Source organism: Pteropus vampyrus, unplaced genomic scaffold, assembly GCF_000151845.1.
Source record: "Pteropus vampyrus isolate Shadow unplaced genomic scaffold, Pvam_2.0 Scaffold443, whole genome shotgun sequence".
Lineage (NCBI taxonomy): Eukaryota > Metazoa > Chordata > Mammalia > Chiroptera > Pteropodidae > Pteropus > Pteropus vampyrus.
This window is the reverse complement of record NW_011889224.1, coordinates 100,881-123,940: the sequence shown is the minus strand read 5'-3', so window position 1 is coordinate 123,940 and position 23,060 is coordinate 100,881. Positions and strand designations below refer to the sequence as shown.

At 35.2% G+C, this 23,060-nt stretch overlaps 1 protein-coding gene and 1 pseudogene across 1 annotated transcript; one reads left to right on the top strand and one right to left on the bottom strand.

The window, feature by feature from the left end:
- Positions 1-12,073: 12,073 nt before the first annotated feature.
- Positions 12,074-13,105, bottom strand: LOC105306523 (trace amine-associated receptor 7a-like). Its single transcript, XM_011381559.1, has one exon. The coding sequence runs from the start codon at positions 13,103-13,105 to the stop codon at positions 12,074-12,076; it is 1,032 nt and encodes a 343-aa protein (XP_011379861.1).
- A 2,767-nt stretch (positions 13,106-15,872) lies between these two features.
- On the top strand, positions 15,873-16,625 carry LOC105306522 (annotated as a pseudogene).
- Positions 16,626-23,060: the final 6,435 nt, after the last annotated feature.

Here is a 23,060-nt window from a genome sequence, read left to right as displayed (position 1 = left end):
AAATAAACCTAAATATCAAATTGATAGTTTGAAAGATCTGAAGTTGATATGGTAACATAATGGAAACTTCTCAATAATTATGACATGAAATATAATACATGGTAATGATTAATTAAATTGGTGAGGGAAAATGGTACCTCAATTTCTACAGCATAACCTTTATGTTTTCTCTTTTTTGGTGAATTGAACTTCTCTTAGCATTTGCTAGAAATGTATGTACTAAGAGTGGTGAACACAAAGCTCATCATTTCTAGTCTCCTCAAATCTGTGCAATTCCCTGCTCTGTCAGTTGTTAACGATTTTATCTTTGCAGGCCTCCCGTATCTTTCTAACCTTGCCTACCAAGCTTGCCTTTCTGTCATTTTCATAGGTTTCCTGATTTTGTGTTCACTCTGACATTTTTATATTCCTTGTCTGTCTGTGGACTTGGTCACGTTGCTTTCATTTTGAGAAGCTTATTTCTGATCGTTGGTCTTTCTGGAGCACCTAGAGGTCTCTGAGCCATATACACAAGCCATTCTGACTCAGGACAAGATTCATATTTTATATGTTTGGGGCGTATTTTGTGATCACGGAAAGAACCATGAGCAAATGGTACAATTTTTGCAATAGAGATTGTCTCCTGAATGATTGTTTTCTTATTCCATGAGGTGTGTTGTTCTACCTATCAGCATGATGGACTTCAATTTTCTGTCTTTTTTGTTTCTAGTAACACTATCCAAAGTTTATACATTGTCCACAATAAAAATTACAATGCATTGTAAGCTATGGGAAAAGATGGATTTTTCAAGAAATGTTGATGTGTCATATAATCTTTGGTCACTATGTTGTTAAGCATCTTGCTTCATTCATTTCAGACAACCAAAACAGATTTCTTTCAGATGTTAGAAAATCAGAGAAAATATAGCTTTTGTAATTTTTCATTGGTATAATTATAACAGAAAACCCACCGAAATTCATGCACTCAATTTAAATATTTAAACTTCAAAAGAAAACAGTCATGTTAAAGGGAAAACAAAGGCAAACTTGGGAAATATCATTGGCAGCATACATGATGAAAAAGGGTTAATAGATTTAAAAGTGTAAGCTTTTTACAAAATTGTAAGAAAGCAATAAACATTACTCGAAATGAACGAATAGGCCATTTTTCAGAGGAAAATTACAAATGGCCAAAAAATACATCAAAATACCATTTCTACAATAATTTTAAAATGTAATAGAGTTTGATATATCAAATCGGCAGATATTAGAAGGATCAATAATACTTGATGTTAACTAGAATCTGGGAAATTGAGCACTGCCCTGAGAGTTGAACATGCTCATATAGATCTAGGGATAATATATTTTACTTTCTCCTTTCCTGGATGGATTAAAATATTTGTATAAATATTTAAATCATACATGTAGCGTGACTCTGTACTTCTATTTCCACCAAGTAATCCTAAGAAAAGAGCCAGGCAAGGAAGCAAACATGACCAAGACATTCATTGTATAAGCCTTAATTATTAACTGGAAACAACCTACATCAATATAGAATAAATTAAAGAAATTATGTTCTGCCGATATAAGAGAATGTTATGAAGGCATTAAAAACTGCCAAAAAGTTTGTGTATATTGGTATGGAAAAACAACCACAATATATTTTGTGACTAAAAACAACAAAACCAAAAATCTCTAGCCCAGATTGTAAAACAGTGTATTTAATTATGGCCCATATATATACATACTTCAATATGCCTTTAAAACTCTAACTTTATGTGTAATGTACAGTGTATATGTATGAGGTAATTTATTTTGTAATTTATTTCTATCGTTTTAATATTTATGATGATATAAATACATTAAAATTGCTATTACCAATACACATCTCTATTCTCATCAGAGCATTGAAGTTAGGTCTGTCTGTGTGTCTCATTTTTTCACAGAATATCTTGGAGTATTTATTTCTGAGATATTTTTTCTTATCTAATGAAGCAAAACTAGCTTCATTGGTATATTTTAGGGACTACATCAGAAAGTGATTAAAGTATCTAAGGAATTATATCTTAACATTAAGTATTTTTAATGTAAATATTTGCAGCAGATCTTTAAGATCCTCCAACTCTTCTTCTCTAATATTACTTATTTGCTGGATCAGGAGCTATGGGAGGTATCAAGTCATTCTTTGACCTTCCGTTTGTGCTTTTTTCTACTCTTTATGTTATCTCTTAAAAAGTGATAAAGAGTATGAGTATATATGTTGGGTATAAGCTGTAGGGCGAGCCCATCTTCTAAGAGAGAAATGCAGTGTCTCCAGGGAATCATCGCACAAGAGTTCCACTTTGAAAGCTCTGAGGATAAATCCCGGCCGTGTGATCATGGAAAACTTACTGACTTCCCTCAGATTCAGATTACTCATTTTTAATATGAGAGTAATATTACCTACTATTTAGAACTGTGTGAGTAAAGATAGGAAAAGGACCTAATGTACAGTTAAAACTGAGTTACTATGTAACAATCGGGAAGATAGTATAGTATCGCGTAGATAATACATGATAAATAGACCGACAGACAGAATATGGTAATCATTAACAGAAAAAATTACAAGAGAATGTTCAGTTCTTCCAATCAACTTTATTTCTAAGAAGTGATTAAAATGACTGGTGTTGGCATTCAAGTTTGGTGAGGAGGAGAGTTACAACATCCAGCAAGTGAGAGTTTAAAAGTTACTTGTAGTTGGCTTTCTAGAGCAAGTGAGCCTGCAAGGTGATCAAATACACAAAATGGAGAGATTTTAGGTTTTAGTATAAGTCTAAATTCTGAAATTCCAAATGCTATAACACTGGAAGCTTGTGTCCTAATAAATTTGGTGACAAAATCCAACATGAGGTTACGTTACTTCTTATCACTGTCTGAACATTGGTACTTCAGTACAGAGATAGCAATGTGTCGATTACAAGTGCTTCACACACTTCACTGGTATATTCAAAATATATCATGAAGGCTTTTAAAATATAAAAAGTTCTGATTTCCAGAAGGATCAAATTTCAGATCAGAGACTGTAGTCCTGTAACTGCAGGTCCTGCGTTATGACCATGTGAATTAGAGACTGCAGTAGAGTGGGAGGTGATATCCTCAAAGAACAGGAAATCTAGAACCTGTGAGGCAGCCTAGCACGCGGTGAAGAACATGGACTCAAGACAGTCTGCCTAGAGTTGAACACAGGTTCTCCCCAATTCTTAACCTCTCAAGGACTCAGTATTGTCAGCTGTGACGGGGTATAATACTACTACTTACTTCAGGGAGTTATTATGTTGACTTAAGGAACTGATACTTCTAAAGAACTCATAGCAAATGTTTATATTTTACATATTGTAGATATTGAGAATAGTAGTAGAGGTAATAACGGAGTGATGGGTATTAAAATTAAGGTGAAAGATGGAACACCTGCAGTCAGTGCTTAACAGTATTGAAGAGAGGCCTGAGTGACACAATCTGATGATATTCGGGGTTTTAAAGAAGAAGGAGAGAGAATGCTCTATCGTCATGAAGAGGAATAAGGGGGATGCATGGCCACCTTGTCACTCTGCCTGCTGGGAAGCAGAGACCTCAGGTGAAGGCCAGGTCCTAGCGGGTGCACAGAACCTACACAGAAAGAAACATATTCTAAAGTTATTTATCGGTATTTATTCGTTTCATAGTTGTCTTCAAATTTTCACTTAGTACTGTGGAAATGTCAGTCTCAGAACCTGGACTGTGGAAAACATTTCACAGGTCAGAAAAAGGAGAAAAATAAGAATGATGAAACAAGTACTTCATAAGAGAAGATTTATTCACTCTACAAGACTGTCCTTTTTTGTTAAATAATGACTTTCCCATACATTAGATATTAAAGCATGCTTTTATGAAATATTGGCAAAGTACATGAGGTTGTTGTTGCTGCTGCTTTTCTGATGTTCTTCACTGATAAAGTTAAAATCTGATTATTATTTATTGATTCCCCAAATTTTTAACCAATTTTGTTATTTCTGAATCGCAAATTTCTAGGAACCACTTTCCTTACCCACTGGTACATTTAATAGTAAAGGTGATATATTGCCGGGGGTAACAATTTTATACCTGTGAAAACACACTAGAGTAGTGTCTGATGAACTCCAAACATTAGATACAGTGAAGCAGTAATGAATGCTAATAACCTGACATCAGCCAGTTTAAGTAGATATTCCAGAAAACAACCACATAGAGAAATTATTATCAAATGTATGTTATGAAAAAGATTGTACTGCATTTTTCTAACACTTTTGCTACCTATGAAAACTTCACAGAAATCTAAGTTATTTTTTACTTTCATATTTGCGGTTATTCAATAAAGAATATCTAGCCGAATGCTGAGATATAAATTGGAGGATCTTCCTAAGGCCTCTAAAATTCTTGCACACATATGATGCTTCCCATCTTGCTAATAAGACCACTTTTGAGTAAATGGATTTGCAACAGTTAAAGATCAAGATTAGGCAGCAATCATGTCTCTCAAGGGTGTGTGATTTTACCACCAAAGATGGCTTCTGAGGCAAACTTTTGTTGTCTTGCGTCATCTAACGTTTTCAGTCTAATATCTGCAATTAACATTTAGCTTGCGAATTTTACCTTCTCTAAAACATTTCTAAAATAAAAGCCTATTAAATCAATCATCTCCCCAGCGTATGGGAGTGTGATGTAGGACTTATCACGATAGACTGACAGACATTGCAGAAAGATGCCTTAATGATCTCTGCGGTCCTTACAGTGGACAAACTCAGATGTTTGTTAATGAAACCAAGGGGAGAGAAGTGTTTCATACACTTGTCCCTTAGCATGAGAGGCAAAAATCACCTGAACACAAAGCAGAATCAAAGTGTTAAACTGTAAATGTACAGCAGATAATAATGATAATACAGTCAATATATTTAACTAATAGTCTAAGCAAATTTTCAACTGATTGCATAACTGAGCCAGTTTTTATTTTAGTTCTCACATCATTCAATTGTGTTTAACAAGTATTTATTAGAAATGTATGTTCACTAACTATGGAATATTTTTATTTGGGTGAGAAACAACACAAAATTAATCTTTCTCCAATCTCAGTGTCCGCAAGAGCAAACCTTCCGTTGTCATCTCTTCGTGAGATCTCAGGCAGAGCTGTCCAGTCATTCTGAGTGTTAAAGATTTTCACTATGTTCTTCTCCATTTAAGAGCTACCGTCTATATCTAATGGTATCCAGTGCTAGCACGGTCTAAGCTTAAAAAGCCTGGCTTTAGGGAAGGAGCTTGTTTTGATTTTTCATTCTTAATCTCACTCTGCTTTCTGCTCTATTCCATTGGGAGAAGGAGAGAATAGAAGAAAAGAAGTATAATCATTTGATACCAAATCTGGTCTCCTTGCAACCTTCACTTGGTGGTCATGCCTACATCATCTGTGTAATGAGCCTTCCTATAATAACCCTGTCATGCAAAGCTTATCTGGGTTCTTCATAATAGAAGATTTATTCACTTTACAAGACTGACTTATTTTGTTAAATAATACCGTTCCCATACTTTAGATATTAAAACATGCTTTTATGAAATATTAGCAAAGTACATGAAGTTGTTGCTGTTGCTATTTTTGATGGTTATGCTGGTAAAGTTAAAATTTGATTATTATTTGTTGATTCCCCAAATTTTTAACCAATTTCATTGTTTCTGAAACCCAAATTTCTAGGAACCACTGTCCTGAACCATTAGTATAGATAATAGCAAAGGTGATATATGGCCAGTGGGTAACAATTTTATATCTGTCAAAACACACTAGAGCAGCATCTGAAGATGTCAAAACTTTAGAGACAGTGAAGCAGTAATGAATGATAATAACCTTACAGGAGCCAATGGAAGTAGATATTCAAGAAATCAACCACATAGAGAAATTAATATCAAATATATGTTATGAAAAGGATTGTCCTGCATTTTTCTACCTTTTTTGCTACCTATGAAAGCTTCACAGATCTAAGTTATTTTTTTACTTTCATATTTAGGGTTAGTCAATAAAGAATATCTAGCCGAATGCTGAGATATAAATTGGAGCATCTTCCTAAGGCCTCTAAAATTCTTGCACACATATGATACTTCCTATCTTGCTAATAAGACCACCTTGACTAAAAGGATTTGCAACAGTTAAAGATCAAGATTATGCAGCAAGCATGTGTCTTAGGGGTCTGTGATTCTAACACCAAGTTCGGCTTCTGAGGCAAACTTTTGTTATTTTGCGTCATCTAAAGTTTTTAGTTTGATATCTACACTTAACCTTTAGCTTGTGAATTTTTCCTTCTCTAAAACATTTTTAAAATAAAAGCCTATAGTTCAATCATCTCCCCAGCGTATGGGAATGTGATATAGGCCTTATTACGATAACTGACAGATATTGCCGAAAGATGCCTTAATGATCTCTGTGGTCCTTCCAGTGGACAAACTCAGACGTTTGTTACTGAGAGCAAGGGGAGAGAAGTATTTTGTACTCTTGTCTCTTAGCATAAGAGGCAAGAAGTACCTGAACACAAAGCAGATTCAAAGTGTTAAACTGTAATTGTACAGCAGATAGTAATGATATACACAGTCAATATATTTAACTAATAGTCTAAGCGAATTTTCAAGTGATTGCATAACTGAGCCTGTTATTTTAGTTCTCACATAATTCAATTGTGTTTAACAAGTATTTTTTATAAATGTATGTTCACTAAATATGGAATATTTTTAGCGAGGTGAGAAACAACACAAAATTAATCTTTCTCCAATCTCAGTCTCCACATGAGCAAATCTCCCTTTATCATCCCTTCATGAGATCTCAGGCAGAGCTGTCCAGGCTTTCTGAGTGTTAAATATTTTCACTATGTTCTGATCCATTTGAGAACTACAGTCTATATCTAATGGTACCCAGTGCTAGCACGGTCTAAGGTTAAAAAGCTTGGTTTTAGGGAAGGAGCTTGTTTTGATTTTTCATTCCTTATGTCACTCTGCTTTCTGCTCTATTCCACTGGGAGAAGGAGAGAGTAGAAGAAAAGTAGCATAATCATTTCATACCAAATCTGGTCTCTTTGCAACCTTCACTTGGCGGTCATGCCTACATCATCTGTGTAGTGAGCCTTCAATAATGACCCTGTCATGCAAAGCTTATCTGGGTTCTTTAGGCATCTCTGCAGGAGGCACTTTCATGCCCAGTTTCCTAATATTGTGATCAGCACTGTACTGAATTTTTCAACATCTTCCTCAAATCCTATGCCATGTGTCAACGACATTTTATGTACTCTAAAATGGAAGGCCAGCCAGAAAGGCCAAGCCTGACTGGCTTCCATGTGTGTATTAGCCCACATGAAACTAATGATTCTTTGCACTTGAAATAGTGACAGCATAGGCTTCTCCCTCTCTGGCCCAATTCTCCTCCCAGCCATCTCTCCCCAATTCTACTTGCCTCTGCTCAACATAAACACAGGGCAGGTCTGCAAGACTATTGAATAAGCAGATCTAAAGAGAGACTCAAGCTTGAATCATCTCACCGATACCTTCATCTATGGAGTGATCCCCTGGACAAAGGGACCCCAGAAGCAAAGCTTGTAAGTTTTCTACTCATATACTCTAAAGAGAAGTTGAAAGAGGTCAATTGCAGTGGCTAACTAAGCAGTGGGCAGGCTCCCCCAAAATGAGTCGCCCATGTGAGTCACACATGTACCTCATGACAGTGCCTATATTTTGGTGCCTGCCACATTCAGGGCATTGTGGAAAATAAACTATGCTACCACCAAGCATGAGAATTCTTTTGTCCCACTATTAATATTCTCTATATTCCATTTCTGTTCTTCTATGTAGGGTGAGCGGCATTACAAGAAGAGAGGGAAAAGAACTGTAAAAACAGACTTATCTCCTACCCCTCTATAGGACTCTACTCTAAAACCTAGGATTAAATAGCTTCATTGAAATAGGAAAGATAAAAGTGCTAAACTCGGTGTAACTTTAAAGTTTTATCTGAGATAGAATTGACTTTTATATGGGATTTTCAATCCCAGAAACTGCGTGGAAAGCTACGCAATCTGCCCGCGATGTTTTAAAAAAATTGGAACTGGAGAGTCAAGAGAGCAAGTCCGCACACACTAATACATAACGTAGTGAAGCCATTTTATGTCTGCGAAGCACCAGTGCAGACGGTTTCAAAATTAGTGACATATTCAATGTGCCAAGAATGCCAATTATTCCTAAGGGAGGGCCAATCTTATGACTAGAGTCCCAGTTTTCATACCTTTTCTGAAAAATTTGAGGAATACTTCACGCCACTTAACCCTACACTTTGAGCAATCTCCTTCATTTCTTAGAAAATAAATAATAGATAATAATTTAGTAGTTTTAAGTACATCCTTAATTTTCCTCTATTTAAGCTTTCATGACCAAAAATAAATTTGTTGATAATTTTTCATCAGAAAATGAACACTTGATTTCTGATTTATTTTAAGGGTTGATATTTCAAAGCACTAAAAAAACAAAAAACAAAAAACAATGTGGCAAAATGTGGACTATGACCAACCAGGATGGACGCTTTTCTGAGAGACAGAGCAGGCCCTGCAGGTTACCTCCTTAGTCTTGCATTCATGTTTCAGTTGAATTGATCATGTGGAACCTCTGGAGTTTGGGGAAGAAGAGTCAGAGATAAGGTCACAGGGGTTGCAGGGATCTCAGGGTAATACATTTTTCCCAACTGCTATTTAAGCATTTGAACACTTTCCCAGTTGGAATGGTTGAATTGGTACCTATGTCTGAAGATCAGCGCTGTTAACATAACTGAGCCCATAGTTTTATTTATCTTATCTGAAGTCCCATTGAAATGACTTCAAAAGCATATCTGAAAAAATAAAAGTCACATGGGATTAAATTGACTGAAAAAAGAGAGTAGAGAAAAATAGAACCCAAAATAAACACAATGGCGGTTACTAGAGCAGTAAGAGCTACTTTCATGAATAGAGCTTGAGAGAAATTCTAAATCCCAGAAAGAGCAACCAAAGAGTAAAAGGAAGAAAACAAAAGCAATTGTTCAGAAAGTTCCTTCTGGATTAAAGGAAGGTCTAAATCTTCCGATTAAAAGTGACCACCAAGTGCAAAGAGGATAAATTAAAAACATACAGGGAACACATTCAGACAAGAATAGAGAGAAAATCTTTAAAATCTCTTAGGACAGGGGCCAGAGGGAGGAATTTAATTTAAGGCAAAGGAATGAACATCATTATAAGTACTAGGTCTTAGAAGCCATTGGAGAAATGCTTTTAAAGTTCTGAGGGATTTAAAAAAAAAAAAAAAAAAAAAACAGATTGTAATTCTAGTTAAAATTGTCACTATAATTGAAATCCTATAAAACTCAGGAAAGCTATTTGAGAAATTTGTATATATAAAATAGATGGCAATTAATCTATAAGAATAGGTAGACCAGATCTAATGGAGAAGAGTTGAGGCAAAATGCTCAGAAAGGAGAGATTGCGCTGTGACCAGATATTGGAGGAGATGAAGATGGACCCATCCAGGCTCCGTGGACAGATGGACACCACTGGAGTGTGGCTAGCCCTCTACATGAATTCATGAGACTCTGGTTGTCTGACCTTGCTCAGGGTACTTAAGCCATAGCTGGCCCCTAAAAAAGCATGGCTTAGAATAGATTATTAAAAAGGTTTCTTTCAGTTCTAATATTTTGTGAGTCCTTCATCACAGTCCAATGACAGAGTAGAAAGGGGAATGTGAAGAAACATAACATTTTTGATTTGGGAAATTTTATTGTCCCTTAAATTCAGCTACCAATATACTACAGTTAGAGAGGAGGCTCTTTCCAGAAGACAATTCTCTTTTGCGAAGGGAGGAATCTATCGTGGTTATGACGCTTACTCTCTGGCCCTAGGATGTTATACTGCTTTTATTGTTAAAGAAGTATGACTTCTTTAACTTGGTCATGTGACTTACCTCTTTACGTCCCAGGTTCCTCATTTTAAAAGGGAAGTAAACATTCCCTTGCTCATAGGGTTGTCCTGAAGATTAAGTGCAGGCAAGGCAGTTACAAGCACAGAATGAGTGTACCATAGTCATAGATACATAATGATTAGGATGAAATTGTTTCTCTTGTTAGATTCTTCTGGTTCTAGAGCTCAGGTTTTGCATACCAAAAACACTCAATAAATGTTCATTGAAGCAATGGCCTGTAGACAAGTCCCCACACAATCAGAGTAGTTCACAGAAAAGAATAATGAGGACAGTAGCTTGTGTCTTTTACAAGGAGAGTTTTGAACACTTATAAAACTAGATTAGGTTAGTATGTTTATCTAGGAAAGGAAGTAGTAAAATCAGATGATTTGTCTACTATATCAGAAAGGCTACTAATAAAGGAAAGACAAGTATAAATATATAAAACTAGCATCAAACAAAACTACTGGTTTGAATCCTGAAGCTTTATAATAATCATCAGAAAGCTTACATACTTTGATTTAGCTTCTTTATCTTTAAAATAGGCAGTAGGATTATTCTACAGCTTGCAAAACAGTATTAGAAAAAGTTACTAGAGTGAAACCTTTAGTATCAAAATAAGTTGATGATATTCACTGTTGGAACTAAAGAATTGTGGGTACAGTGACTGTAAGCAATCAGGGTTGGATTTACTCATCTGTAAAATGAAGTAAAGGCAACAATTTCTGACAAGAATGGTATAATCAGAAAGAATACACTCTTAGAAAAGTTTACCAATTCAAAGCATTTGATTGTTAGAAATTATGTGCTAATACATAATGTTGATTTATAACAGTTAGAAATTAAAGAAACAAGCAAGACATGTTTGATATATATTTACTCCTGCCCCAAATATGATAACTGGACTTTTAAAATCTTGATATCTTCTTGAGAAAAAGCTAAGACAATAGAATCAAGTCATTTATTGTTCATGGAACATACAGCACTCTCTAGTTTGACTACCAAGAACAATTCTCTGAAATAACTGACTTGGTTTATCCACTATGGATTATATAACTAATTGTTTCTCTTTGTGCCTTGGAACCAAGTTTGCAGGTACAACTACATTTTCTATCCTCTGTCTTGGCTTCATTTTATTTCCTTCATTTTAGTTTTCTTTCTTTTTCTGAACACATTTTAGTTTTCTTTCTTTTTCTGAACACATTTTTAAGCTATGCTTTTTGTGTATCCCTGAGGTCCCTGTCCATAATTCTTTAACAAGGTGCAATTTAAGTGAATAAAAAATAAATTGATTTCAAAATAAGGTAAAATAACAAAATAAGAATAACAAAATTAAAACCCAAGCTTAAATGTGTGTGAACAACTTCTGAACTCTAATTTTACATTTAACAGTAAGGAGCTCACTGAATGTATGCTAGTTACCTTTCACATTATAAATTCATATTACAGTTATTCCCAAATAACTAAATTGATATTACAGTTAATAGCTCTGTCTCTTGACTGATTTTACGTGACTCTGAAATCACAGTTTTGTACCTGCATATCTGAACACCAGACAGTACATACTCACTCGTTCATCCTCTCTGAGCAAGGGGCCACCATCTCTCTAAATGTACATCTTAGTTGCGTTTATATTTTAACAGAAAAATATTACAAAGCAGCTGAGAGAAGATATAGCCAGGGGTTGAACTGTTATAAAGTAATAAAAGGCAAAATTTAGATGATGAGTATATATCAGATCCTTTATATGTTCTTTTACATTTTCTCAAGACTACTGCAAGAGAGGAGTTATTAACTAGGGAAATATAATGAGGACAAGAGAATGAAGCAACCTAAGATCACAGTGTTAAATATCAGATTTGGTATTGCAATCCAGTCGTTTTTCGCTCCAAATCTGTGTTATTTCAATTACAATCAGATTTTAATGTTATATTTTCTAAAGAATATTGAACCTGAATTTAAGTGTTTTGGGTCAAAATTGAAGCATAATTCAATTATTTTACCTAAGAAGATCTTCCACATTTATGATCAATTCTTTTACCCACTGTGAGTCCATTGAGAATATATTTTCAATCTTCTACCAGTCTAAAACCGGAACCTACGCAGAAAATAATTTTATTCTTGAGGAACTTTCTCTTAACACTTGACCAGTGACGATTAGCTTCATGGCTTTTCGAAACCAAGGATAAAATAAAGCATAAATCAGGGGGTTCATTGTTGAATTATAGTAACCAATCCAAGCTAATATTTCTAAAATATATGTGGGTGTAATGAAACCTAGGAAGGCATCAATTATTGAATCAATGAAGTATGGCAACCATGAAACCAGAAACACTATCACTGCGATGCCCAGTGTTCTTGCTGCTTTTCTCTCCCTCCTGGCCACTCTGTCTTTGTAGCTATCTGATGATCCCACAGTTTTATTGCTCATACTTTCCATTTTTCTCGCCTGTTGTTTAGCGATGAGGAAAATCTTGGAGTAAACAATGATCATCACAAGTGTGGGTATGAAAAATAATAGAAAATTTACCAATACCCAACTTTGATTCACTGCACCTTGACAGCCTCCCACACAGGTGAGAGCACTGACTAGTTCCTCCAGCCCAACTTCATTTGCACCTGTGCTAAAAAGGGTAAAATAATAAATAAGAGAAAAGAGCCAGGAGAAGGCAATACATATGCCAGAAACAGATATGGTGAATCTGGTTGGATAGAGCAGAGGGTCGCTGACTGCAATATATCTATCCAGAGAAATGAAACATAAGTGGAAGATAGAAGCACAGCAGAATGACCCATCGAAACAAGAGTGAAATTTACAGTAACTCTCCCCAAAGTACCAGCAGCCTTCCACGGACCTCACTGCACTGAAGGGCATCACAGTCACTCCCACCAAGAAGTCAGCACAGGCCAGAGAGGCGATCAAAAGATTGGTTGGAGAGTGCAGCTGCTTGAAATGAAGAATCGAAATCATCACCAAGAGGTTTCCAAATACAGCCAGGCAAGATCCAAAGCAGAACACTGTGTACAGAATCAGGCGGGGTCCAGGCGAGTAGGAAATTTTGACACAGGATCCATTCAGGTTCTCGAAGCAGAGCTGCGCAGCTGCAGGAGGGGGCAAATCACTGCCCATGATTCTCCGTTTTGACACCTGGGAAAGCTATTATCTTTAATTACCTTTAAAAGAGGGGTATTTACAAGATGTCAGTAATTGCAGTACATTCCGTCCCAATTGCTTTGTAAGCACGAATACTTATTTTCATGTTAGAAACTGATTCATATCTTTATCTCATAAAATCTACTTCCAACTGAATAAGTAGTTAGTTTTTATCATTACCCAAAAATCTGTTTGTTTACATTTTAAAAAAAATCTTTCTTTGCATTACCTTGTGCATGTCTGAGACATATTAGTTTTCTAAGAGCTGTTATATGATGCATTTAAGAATGCCATATTTTATTAGCTTTCTTGTCCTAATTTGTCAGAGCTAGAATAACACCCCAAACACTCTGTCCCCTCAGGAAAGTAGCTAAATAATTTCAAATACCCAAAGCCCTTAAGCTTAAATCCCCATAGTGCAATGTGCAGAATGAAAGAAACTTTAAATTACAATTATGTTTTTGCTAAAAAGAAGTTTAAGCCCTCCAATATATTGATGACATTTAAACTTTCTGTGAAATAGAAATGGAAATAGAAATAGTCTTTTACTTTAAAATCTATGTCTAAAATTTGAAAGCCATATTTTTTATTTTTACTTATTTTTACTAAAAAGATTTTACAGAAAAAGTTTTTCTGACAAATGATTTCTGGTAAATTTTACAATCAACTTTTTTATTTAACGTATAAATTATATTTGCAAATTTCATGCTTTTTTAGATAAAAATCAGGATTATCTTTCTCTTTATTTATTCATTTATTTATCTATTTATTTTTCTATTTATTCATGGTGACCTTGTTAAGGAAATCCAGCAAGTTTCCGGTGTACAATTTAGCAAAAAGGCATGTGTGTGTGTGTGTGTGTGTGTGTGTGTGTGTGTGTGTTGCATTGTGTGTTCATTGCTCATAGTTGGATTTCTTTTTATTCAGGTTACACACATGATAAATGTATCCACACTCGTAACCACCTCTACAATCAAGCTATGAAATATTTCTAACATCTCAGCAATTTTATTTGAGCCCTTTTGCTGTCATCCTCTTCCCATATTTCCCATCTTCTCCCCTGGGCAATCACTGATATCCATTCTATCATTACAAAGTAATTCCCTTGGTCTAAAAATCTCATCTAAATGACGTCATGCACTACATACTCTTTTGTGACAAGCTGCTTCCTCTCAGCTCAGTGTCCGTGGCATTTATTAGGTATATTATCAGTTCATTGCTTATTATTGCTGAAGTGTATTCCGTCATATTAAAATACCACAGTTATTTTATCCATGTGCCTGTGGATAGGCTTTGGACTTGCATTCAGTTTAGGGCTGTTATTAAAAGTGTTGATATGAGCATTGCATACAATTCTTTGCATAGACACACGTTCTTATTATTAATTTTTTTTTTTTGGAAATACCTAGGAGTAGAATTGCTGGATTATATGGGAAGTGTATGTTTAACTATGCAAGAAACTACAAACTGTCTTCTAAAGTAATTGCCCTATTTTGTACTCCTACAGCAATCTATAAAGGTTCCAATTGCTTCAAGTCCTGATCGACACTTGGCACTGTCATTTCTTTTTATTTTAACCATCTTAGATAGCGTGTAGTAGTATTTTGTTTTTAATTTAGGAATGATGATGTGGAGAATTTGTTCATGTTATCATTGATCCTTATTGTATCCACTTTGGTGAACTGTCCATAAATATTTTGCCCATTTTTAATGAATTTTAAAGTTTTCTAATTGAGTTGACTCTTCTTTAAAAATATGTGTTATGAATATTGGAGTTTTCATTTTTTTAGAGTATTTTTTGAAAAGTCAAAATTTTAAATTTGTTGAAGACCAAGTTATAAATTTATTGTATCTCAACTATCTTTTTCTGTATTTCTTCTAGAGGTTTTATAATTTAGTAGTTATAAGTCTAAGATCCTTTTCATATTAGTTTTTAATATATTGTGATGGAGAGACTGAAATTTTTTATTATTGGTAGAAGTAGTATTTATGTATTTAGTAATTCCAGCAGCATTTCTTGAAAAGACTGTTCTTTCTCTAGTAAATGATGTTTGTTCTTTTGTCAAAAACCGTTCAACCATTTATGTGTTTCTTGATTTCTCAATACTATTCTAATCCATTAATTTCTATATCTATATTTAGATCAAAGTCTTATTGTCTTAACCGAAACGCCAAAGTAAATAATAAGCCATGTTGTGTATTCTTCGATTTTTATTGATTGATTGATTGATTTTCTTAGAAGATTTTATTTTCTTTTATTTTTTCCCCCTCTTTCATTCCCGCCCCACCCCAGCGACTTCCACTCCTGACCTATGATTGTTGCCTTTTGTCCTTAACAACTGAATCCCTGAAGGTGGGACGTCTACACCCACATGCTCCTAACCTGTACCTTTGGTCTGGCACACCCCGGGGTATGGTCCGTGGCTCTACCTAGGGAGCGAACAAAGGACCTTCTGAGTGTAAAGCAGACATGATAACAGCTACACTATTGAGCCACCCCCTAAAATAGCACCTTTCATATTAAAATTATTAATGAATCAGGACTGAGGTTCTTAGAAAACTTGGGTTTCAGAAATATCAAGCCGGTTAAATAATTGGGGAAACCAACAGGTAATTGCCAAACATTAGCTTAACCAAGTAAAAGCTGGTAAAAAAAAAAAGTTTGGAAGATATCTAGCTCTTTGTTTTATAAATGCATTTATTGGGATTAGGGTTTGTCCAGATTCTTCTTGGAATGAGCTCCATGCCTCCCACTGTGGAGAGCTGCTGGTCCTTTGGAGCCAGATTTTCTACCCTTCACAGATGCTGTGATGCAGCATTTTGTTACGCTTCTCTCTTCCGCTTGTGCTTCATCTCCATCAACAGGTACATTGCTGTTACTGACCCTCGACTCTATCCTACGAAGGTCACGGTGTCTGTGTCAGGAATTTATATAAGCGTCTCCTGGATCCTGCACATTGTATATAACAGTGCCGTGTTCTACACAGGTGTCAGTGACGATGGGATGGAAGAATCAGTAAGAACTCTCAACTTGTCAAATTGTTGTAAATCAAGACTGGGTATTGGTAGCTTTTCTGTTATTTTCATACTTACCCTTGTTATGTTCATTCTTTATAGTAAGATTTTTCTTGTACCTAAACAACAAGCTATAAATATCGAAAATATTGGTAGTAAAGCAAAATCATCCTCAGAGAGTTACAAAGCCAGAGTGGCTAATAGAGAGATAAAAGCAGCTAAAACCCTGAGAGTGACAGTGGTAGCATTTATGATTTCGTGGTTACCATATACAATTGATAGGTTTCTTGATGTTTTTATGGGCTTCATGACCCCTACTTATATTTATGAGATTTGCTATTAGTGTGTTTATTATAACTCAGTCATGAACACTTTGATTTATGCTTTATTTTATCCTTGGTTTAGGAAAACTATAAAAGTCATTATAAGTGGGAAACTTCTAAAAGGCAGCTCACCAAACATTAGTTTATTTTCAGAATAAATGTAAGCACTAGGTTAAGAAATTTAAGAATCTTTTCAAAATTTTAAATTTATGATGAAATTAAATATAAAAAATGCATAAAACCTATGAAAATTGGGGAAATAGTTGTCCAATTAGCCAGGAACAAAGTTATGAGAAGGTGTCTCTATTAAACTATTGTAAAGGTATTTACTGTACTAAATAATAAATGAAAAAATGGCTTTACATATGTCAACTGTCAATGCTCTATACACATCCTTACTACAGGTTCTGGTTTCTTCTAATTTTATTAAATTCTTAATTTCATTTTAGTTGTGAAATCTCTCATCATCTTCTCTGTGATGCTGAATTCTCATTTATCTTCAGAAAGTCTTTCTGCTTTTTTTTGCCATACTATTCCACTTTGCTACGGTCATTATAACTGAAGAGCACAAACAGGGTGGCTGAAAAAAGAGAAATTTATTTTCTCACAATTCCAGACACTAAAACTCTAAGATCAAGGTGTCAACAAGATCGATTTGTTCTGAGGCGCACCCCCTCGTCTTCCCTCTGCGTCCTTACTGGTCTTCCCTCTGCGTGTGTCTTTGACCCTATTTCATCTCTTGTTAAGAATACTACTCCTATTAAAGTAGGGCTCATCCTAAAACTCATTTTAACTTAATTACCTTTGAAAAGACCTTATCTCTAGGTATGGTTACTTTCTGAAGTACTGGGAGGTTAGGACTTTGACATATACATTTTGTGGGATTTGATTCAGCCCATAACAGACATAGTCCAGGTTTGATGACACTATCCAAGGGTCTTTGTTTGCTGTTCCTCTGTGACTATTTCTTTCTGTTCTTTTAATGTCCGTACCTTCCATGAACTCTGGTGCTACAGGCAAGCCTCTCCTGCTTAATGGCTGGGCGGAATCTCGGAATGTTCACATGTAACATTGTGAGACCAATAAATCAGCCTTGGGACCATGTGTCGATTACAGACATTGCCAGAAGTTTTGCAAGTGGAAAAATTGTCAATTATCATTAGCAGTGGTTATTTCTACACCGAATTTTCTCATTTGAAAATTGGGTGTATTTCACTTTCCAAGAATGTCATGGGGTCAAAAATTTTATGCTAATACTGCAAAATACTTCTATTAAAAAGAGTATAAACAATGTGTGTTCTAATTTTACATTTTTCCCATGGAATATTTTATACTATTAATTCAACAAAAGTTATTTTGGACTACATATCTGGAGTATTTCACGTGATGAAACTAAATTGTTGTAAAATAATGTTGTTAAACATTTTTTCTTTTTCTTTTTCTTTTTCTTTTTCGGTTTATATGTAGATTAGCCCAGTTAAAATGATTGACGTATTTTTTTCTAATTTGTTTTCACTAAGACTTTTTATTGCTTTCAAACAGATATTGAGCATTAATTATATGAAATTGACTGAGTCAGAAATTGCTAAAGATAAAAAATGTATTTGTCCGTATTACCTACAAGAAAGTAATTTTGTAGGTAATACGGACAAAACATTTTAAACTATATTATTGAGGAAGGAAAAAGTATCAGATGCTAAGTCCTGTGAACCGAAGACTCATTTGCCATCACAAGGCTGGTACCTGGTGTTGGTCATTTCTATAATATTGTCTTCACTCATGCATGTAGTCCCATGGACTGAGGAGATAAAAATTGCAAAAGGAGACAATTTAAGGGTAAAAGCACTTTTGATGGTGCTACCAGCATGATTGGACTTGTGGAAGCAGACAGGAGTGTGTACACTTTTTTTGTCAAGAGAAGTAATATCCATAAATAGAGACTGGGTGCCATAAATTGAGCTTTGCAGATTAGAAGACAATAGGTAGATTAGCAGTGTAACAGTCTATCAATAAAGTTTCATTTTGACACTTACTATCCTTAATAGATCAGATTAGCTATAACAAATTTAAAAAATGATATTATATTCCCTATTTTTAGAGTATAGAGGACAAACATAGATAAAATTAAGTGAAAGATGTAGAGAAAAGTCCCAGTCTAAAAATGTCTCACAGTATTGCACTGTTGCTAAATTAACCTATAAGTAATGAATATAACAAAAGTTGAAAGAAAAATTAAAGATTTTTGAAATTTATCCTATGGCCTGGAAAAATATTGTATTATTATGAATGACACAAAAAGCTCCAATAGAATTCTAAATATGGAACTTCTTTTGAACAAGTGGTAGATATGTAGAACTTCACAAAGGAGAGAGACAGTAAGAGGTTAGATTCTTCCATATATATCATGATCATCTTTCCTAAGTGTGACTACCACAGATATGCTGATCATAACTCTCTAATAATACAAGCAAATAATGTCTTTGTTAGTACCAGATGGTACCTCTTTGGCCATAGATGACTGAATTAAAGTTGGAAGTATGATTCCAGGAAAAGGTATCACTAGGTTGGGCTGAATCCATCATATCATCACTCACGAGAATACAAGCTAAAATACCAGATCATGTTACTACTAAGCATTAGAATAAAGATTCCTGGATTATGCCTATGTTCTGCTTCTCTAAGTCCTGATGGCTCATTGTTTCCTTCATTAATAAGATAAAAAATATATTTATCATGAAAATTAAGCACATAACTAGAAGTAGAAGCATTCTCTTTAAGGTCCAGGTAAGGACGAGTTTGTTCAATATTATCACATTGCATAAATACTATTTCAGAAGTGCTAATGAATGCAATTATACAAGAGAAATAACTAGATATAGAAAATCAAAAATAGGAAATTAAGTTATTATTTGCAGCCGATATGACTAAAAACAAATTTGTCTAAGTCTGCCTGGGTGCCATTGAAAACTAGTGCCAAATACCAAACACATAGAAATAGAGATTACAGACATATATTCCTCTTGATTATTTGACTTACTTAAGATGTAAATGTACTCAGTGACTTTGGTTTAAACTACATGTACCACCTAAGAAAATTCCCCTATTACGATTATTAATACTTTACGCAGAGCAATTCTCCTGCTAGGACAACTAGAAAATCTGGAAAAGATATTGTTAAAATCTTTAAAATATTACAGAGATTTAAACTTAGTCAAGAATTACCCAGGATTCAGAACAAAAGGGAGTTCAAAGAGGTGAATCTAATATTTAGGGCAACTGTTTTAAACGGATATCAGGCAGTTCCAGAAAAAAACATTGAAAAAGATGAGAAACTAAGCAGAACTCTTGATAACCTCATAGGTTTAAATGGAAACTCTTAGATTTTATATCCTAACAAGAAAGACTAGCCAAGGGCACATACCTCCACCATTATTTATGTTAAATTCCTGAAAACTATTGTTCCCTAAACATTAGGGTAAATCTTGACTTCGAATTTTATTAATTTTTATAAAAGATTAGGGTCATCCAAGATCGCTAATTCTCTTAGCCAAATGCCAGAGGTAAAGGTTAATTTTCTCTGAAAGAAGATAATAACATCTCCATTCTCAAATTATTACATTGGTTTTTCATATAAAATGTCTAAAAATGAAAAAAAAAAATTCCCCCAAAAAGAGATGACAATATAGTGAAACCTAATGGAAATAACAGACAAGTTTTTAAAAACAGAAAATCTATATGATGCTTTAAAATAACTGAGTGGAATATCGTTAGCAGTTTTTAATATAACTGTACTGATCATATGCAAGAAAATAATAATCAAGTTTGAAGACTTCAGTAGAGATGTAAGAACCACTTCAAAAACTGAATGTTCTAGATTTGAACAATATTGGTATCTACATCTCAAGATACCAAGATCTCAAGCATTGGTTCAACAAAAGTCTACAAATAAGTCATATAAAAACATTATCTATATGCTGGATGCCCTTGGCTACTGTCCCTACAGGTCAAAATTCATGCTACAGAAAGGTTATTCCTTAAAACTCCCGATTATCTTCACCTGCCACTTCAATAAACTTTGAGGAGGTAAATTACCATATTGCTGAGTATCAAAGTTGTGAGAGATGCTAGAGTCTCTGTAAATCAGCCGCAGAGAGCAGAATTACATGGCACTAATGGGTTCGTGGCCTTACTGGTGGCTTAGTCAGAATAAGCAGTCAAAGTGCGAGACAGGGAATCTGAGGCTGTAGAAAAGACGGTTCAATACAGAAGCCTTTGGAATAAGGAAGAAATCAAAATGAAAATTAGAAAGAATTATAAAAGAAATGATGACAAAGATATGAAAAAATCACAAAATAAACTCTAACAAATTGATAAAAGTTGTGCTATGCAGGAGGGAAATCTGATGTGGGCCATGAAGAAAGAGCTTGTATCAAACCATCCCTCTCACTGAGAGTAATTATAAAACTCAACTAAACACATAGGACAACTATTTGAAGCTTTGGAGAGCAACCAAGGCAGCCTGAAATTGACAGGACAAAATTATATAGAGAAGCAGAGCACATTGCAATGAGCTGGGTCTTCTCCGGCAACTGAAAATGCAGTAGAAAGCAAAGGAGGGCATCTCCAGGGCCAGCCCTGCTTCTCAGAATAGCATCCATTCTCACTGGTCATTACCTCCATATTGCCGTATGGTTTTTTAGTGTTTTGAAATATCAACCCTGAATATTGACTCGGAAATCAACTGGTCAGATTTTGAAGAGCATTTCCTCAGCAATAAATTTATTTTTGAACATGAAAACTGAAATAGAGGAAATTTAAAAATATGTTAAAATTACTAAGCAATTGTTTAATTATCCATTTTTTAAGCAACGAAGGCAATCTCTTAAAATGTATAGAAGGATAGTGGGCAGTGTTCGTGAAATTATTCAGGAAAAGCATGAAGAAATAGGACTCTAATCATTAAATTCATCCTTTCCTCTAGTCTGATTAGAAAGCCTGGCTCACTGAATATGTCACTAGATTTGGGACAGTCTGAGCTTATTGCATCGAAGTGACTTTCCCATGTTATCTTTTAGTGCAGGCAAATTTGCTCTATTGACATTTGCTTCCCCATCTTTGAATTACACTCTGGGCAGAACATATTGCTTTCCATTCAATTCCCAACATTTAAACTCAAAATAAGTTCTTCCTAATTCAGATTAAAACTGTAAAATCACATTCAGTTTAGCACTCTTATCTTTCCTACCTCAATCAGTGCTGTCCTGGCCTAGGCCTTGGGGACCTAGAGCTGGGAGGAATATAAGCCTGCATTTACATTCTTCCTTCAATTCTCTTTTTCTGCTTCTTACCTCATCCACATGTGGTGGAGCAGGTATGGAATAAGGAGAATATTAATAATGGTGCAAGAGTTTCTCGTGCCTGGTTGGGTCATAGGCCTGATGGACAATTCTCTGTAAGTGGCAGGTACCCAAATGTAGGCTCTACGATGAGGCACATGTGTCACTCACTCTGGGAGGGCCTGCCCACTGCCTAGTTCTCCACTGTGGGTGAGCCACTGCAGTTGAACTCTTTAGAGTCTGTCTATGAGTGGAAAACTTACAGGGTTTTGTCTAGGGGACCCCTCTATTAATAAAGGTATTGGCAAGATGATTCAAGCTTGAATCTCTCTTTAGATCTGCTTTTTTAATAGTCTCACTGATATGCCCTAAGTTGATATTGAACAGAGTCACATAGAATTGGAGAGACGGTGGGGAAGAGATGCGCCTGCAGGGAAAGAAGCCTATACTGCCACTGTTTCAGGTGCAAAGATGTATGAGTTTCTTGTGGGCTAACAGACATGTGGAAGCCTGTCAGACTGGGCCTTCCTGGCAGGACTTTCATTTTAGGGTGCATGATGTGTCTGTGACACATCACACAGGACTTGAGGAAGATATTGGAAAAATCAATACAGTGCTGATCACAAAGATCACAGGAACCTGGGAATTGAATGCCTCCTGCAGAGAAGACGGAAAAACCCAGACAAGCACTGCATGACAGGAACACTTTTGGAAGGCTCACTATACAGGTGATGTAGTGAGTAAAGGCAGCAGGAGACCAAATTTGGAACCAAATGATTATACTCCTTTTCTCTTACTCTCTCTTTCTCCCAGTGGACTAGAGAAGAAAAGGTGGATGGGATAAGGAATGAAAAATCAAACATGCCCCTTCCCTGAAACCAGGCTATTTAAGTTTAGATCCCTCTTAGATCTGAGCACAGGGAGGATGGGGATACTCAATTAGAGATAGATTGTAGTTTTCAAATGGAGTAGACCATCATGAAAATCTTTTAACACTCAGAGCGACCGGCCATCTATGAGATCTGCCTGAAATCTCATGAAGGCATGACAAAAGATCATTTGTTAGAGATCATTTGTTAGAGATCATTTGGAGGCCGTGATCGAAGAAAAGATAACATATCATTTCACACACCACACAAGGCATTCCATAAGTGGTTAACATATATCTAAGAGTAATTGTTAAACACAAATGAATTGTGTAAAGAATCAAGTTGATAACTGACTCCATTATACACTAAAGTGAAGAGAGGTAGAAAC

Bases quoted from the DNA above. Each gene is read 5' to 3' on its own strand.
- LOC105306523 (XM_011381559.1), bottom strand. From the start codon at position 13,105: ATGGGCAGTGATTTGCCCCCTCCTGCAGCTGCGCAGCTCTGCTTCGAG.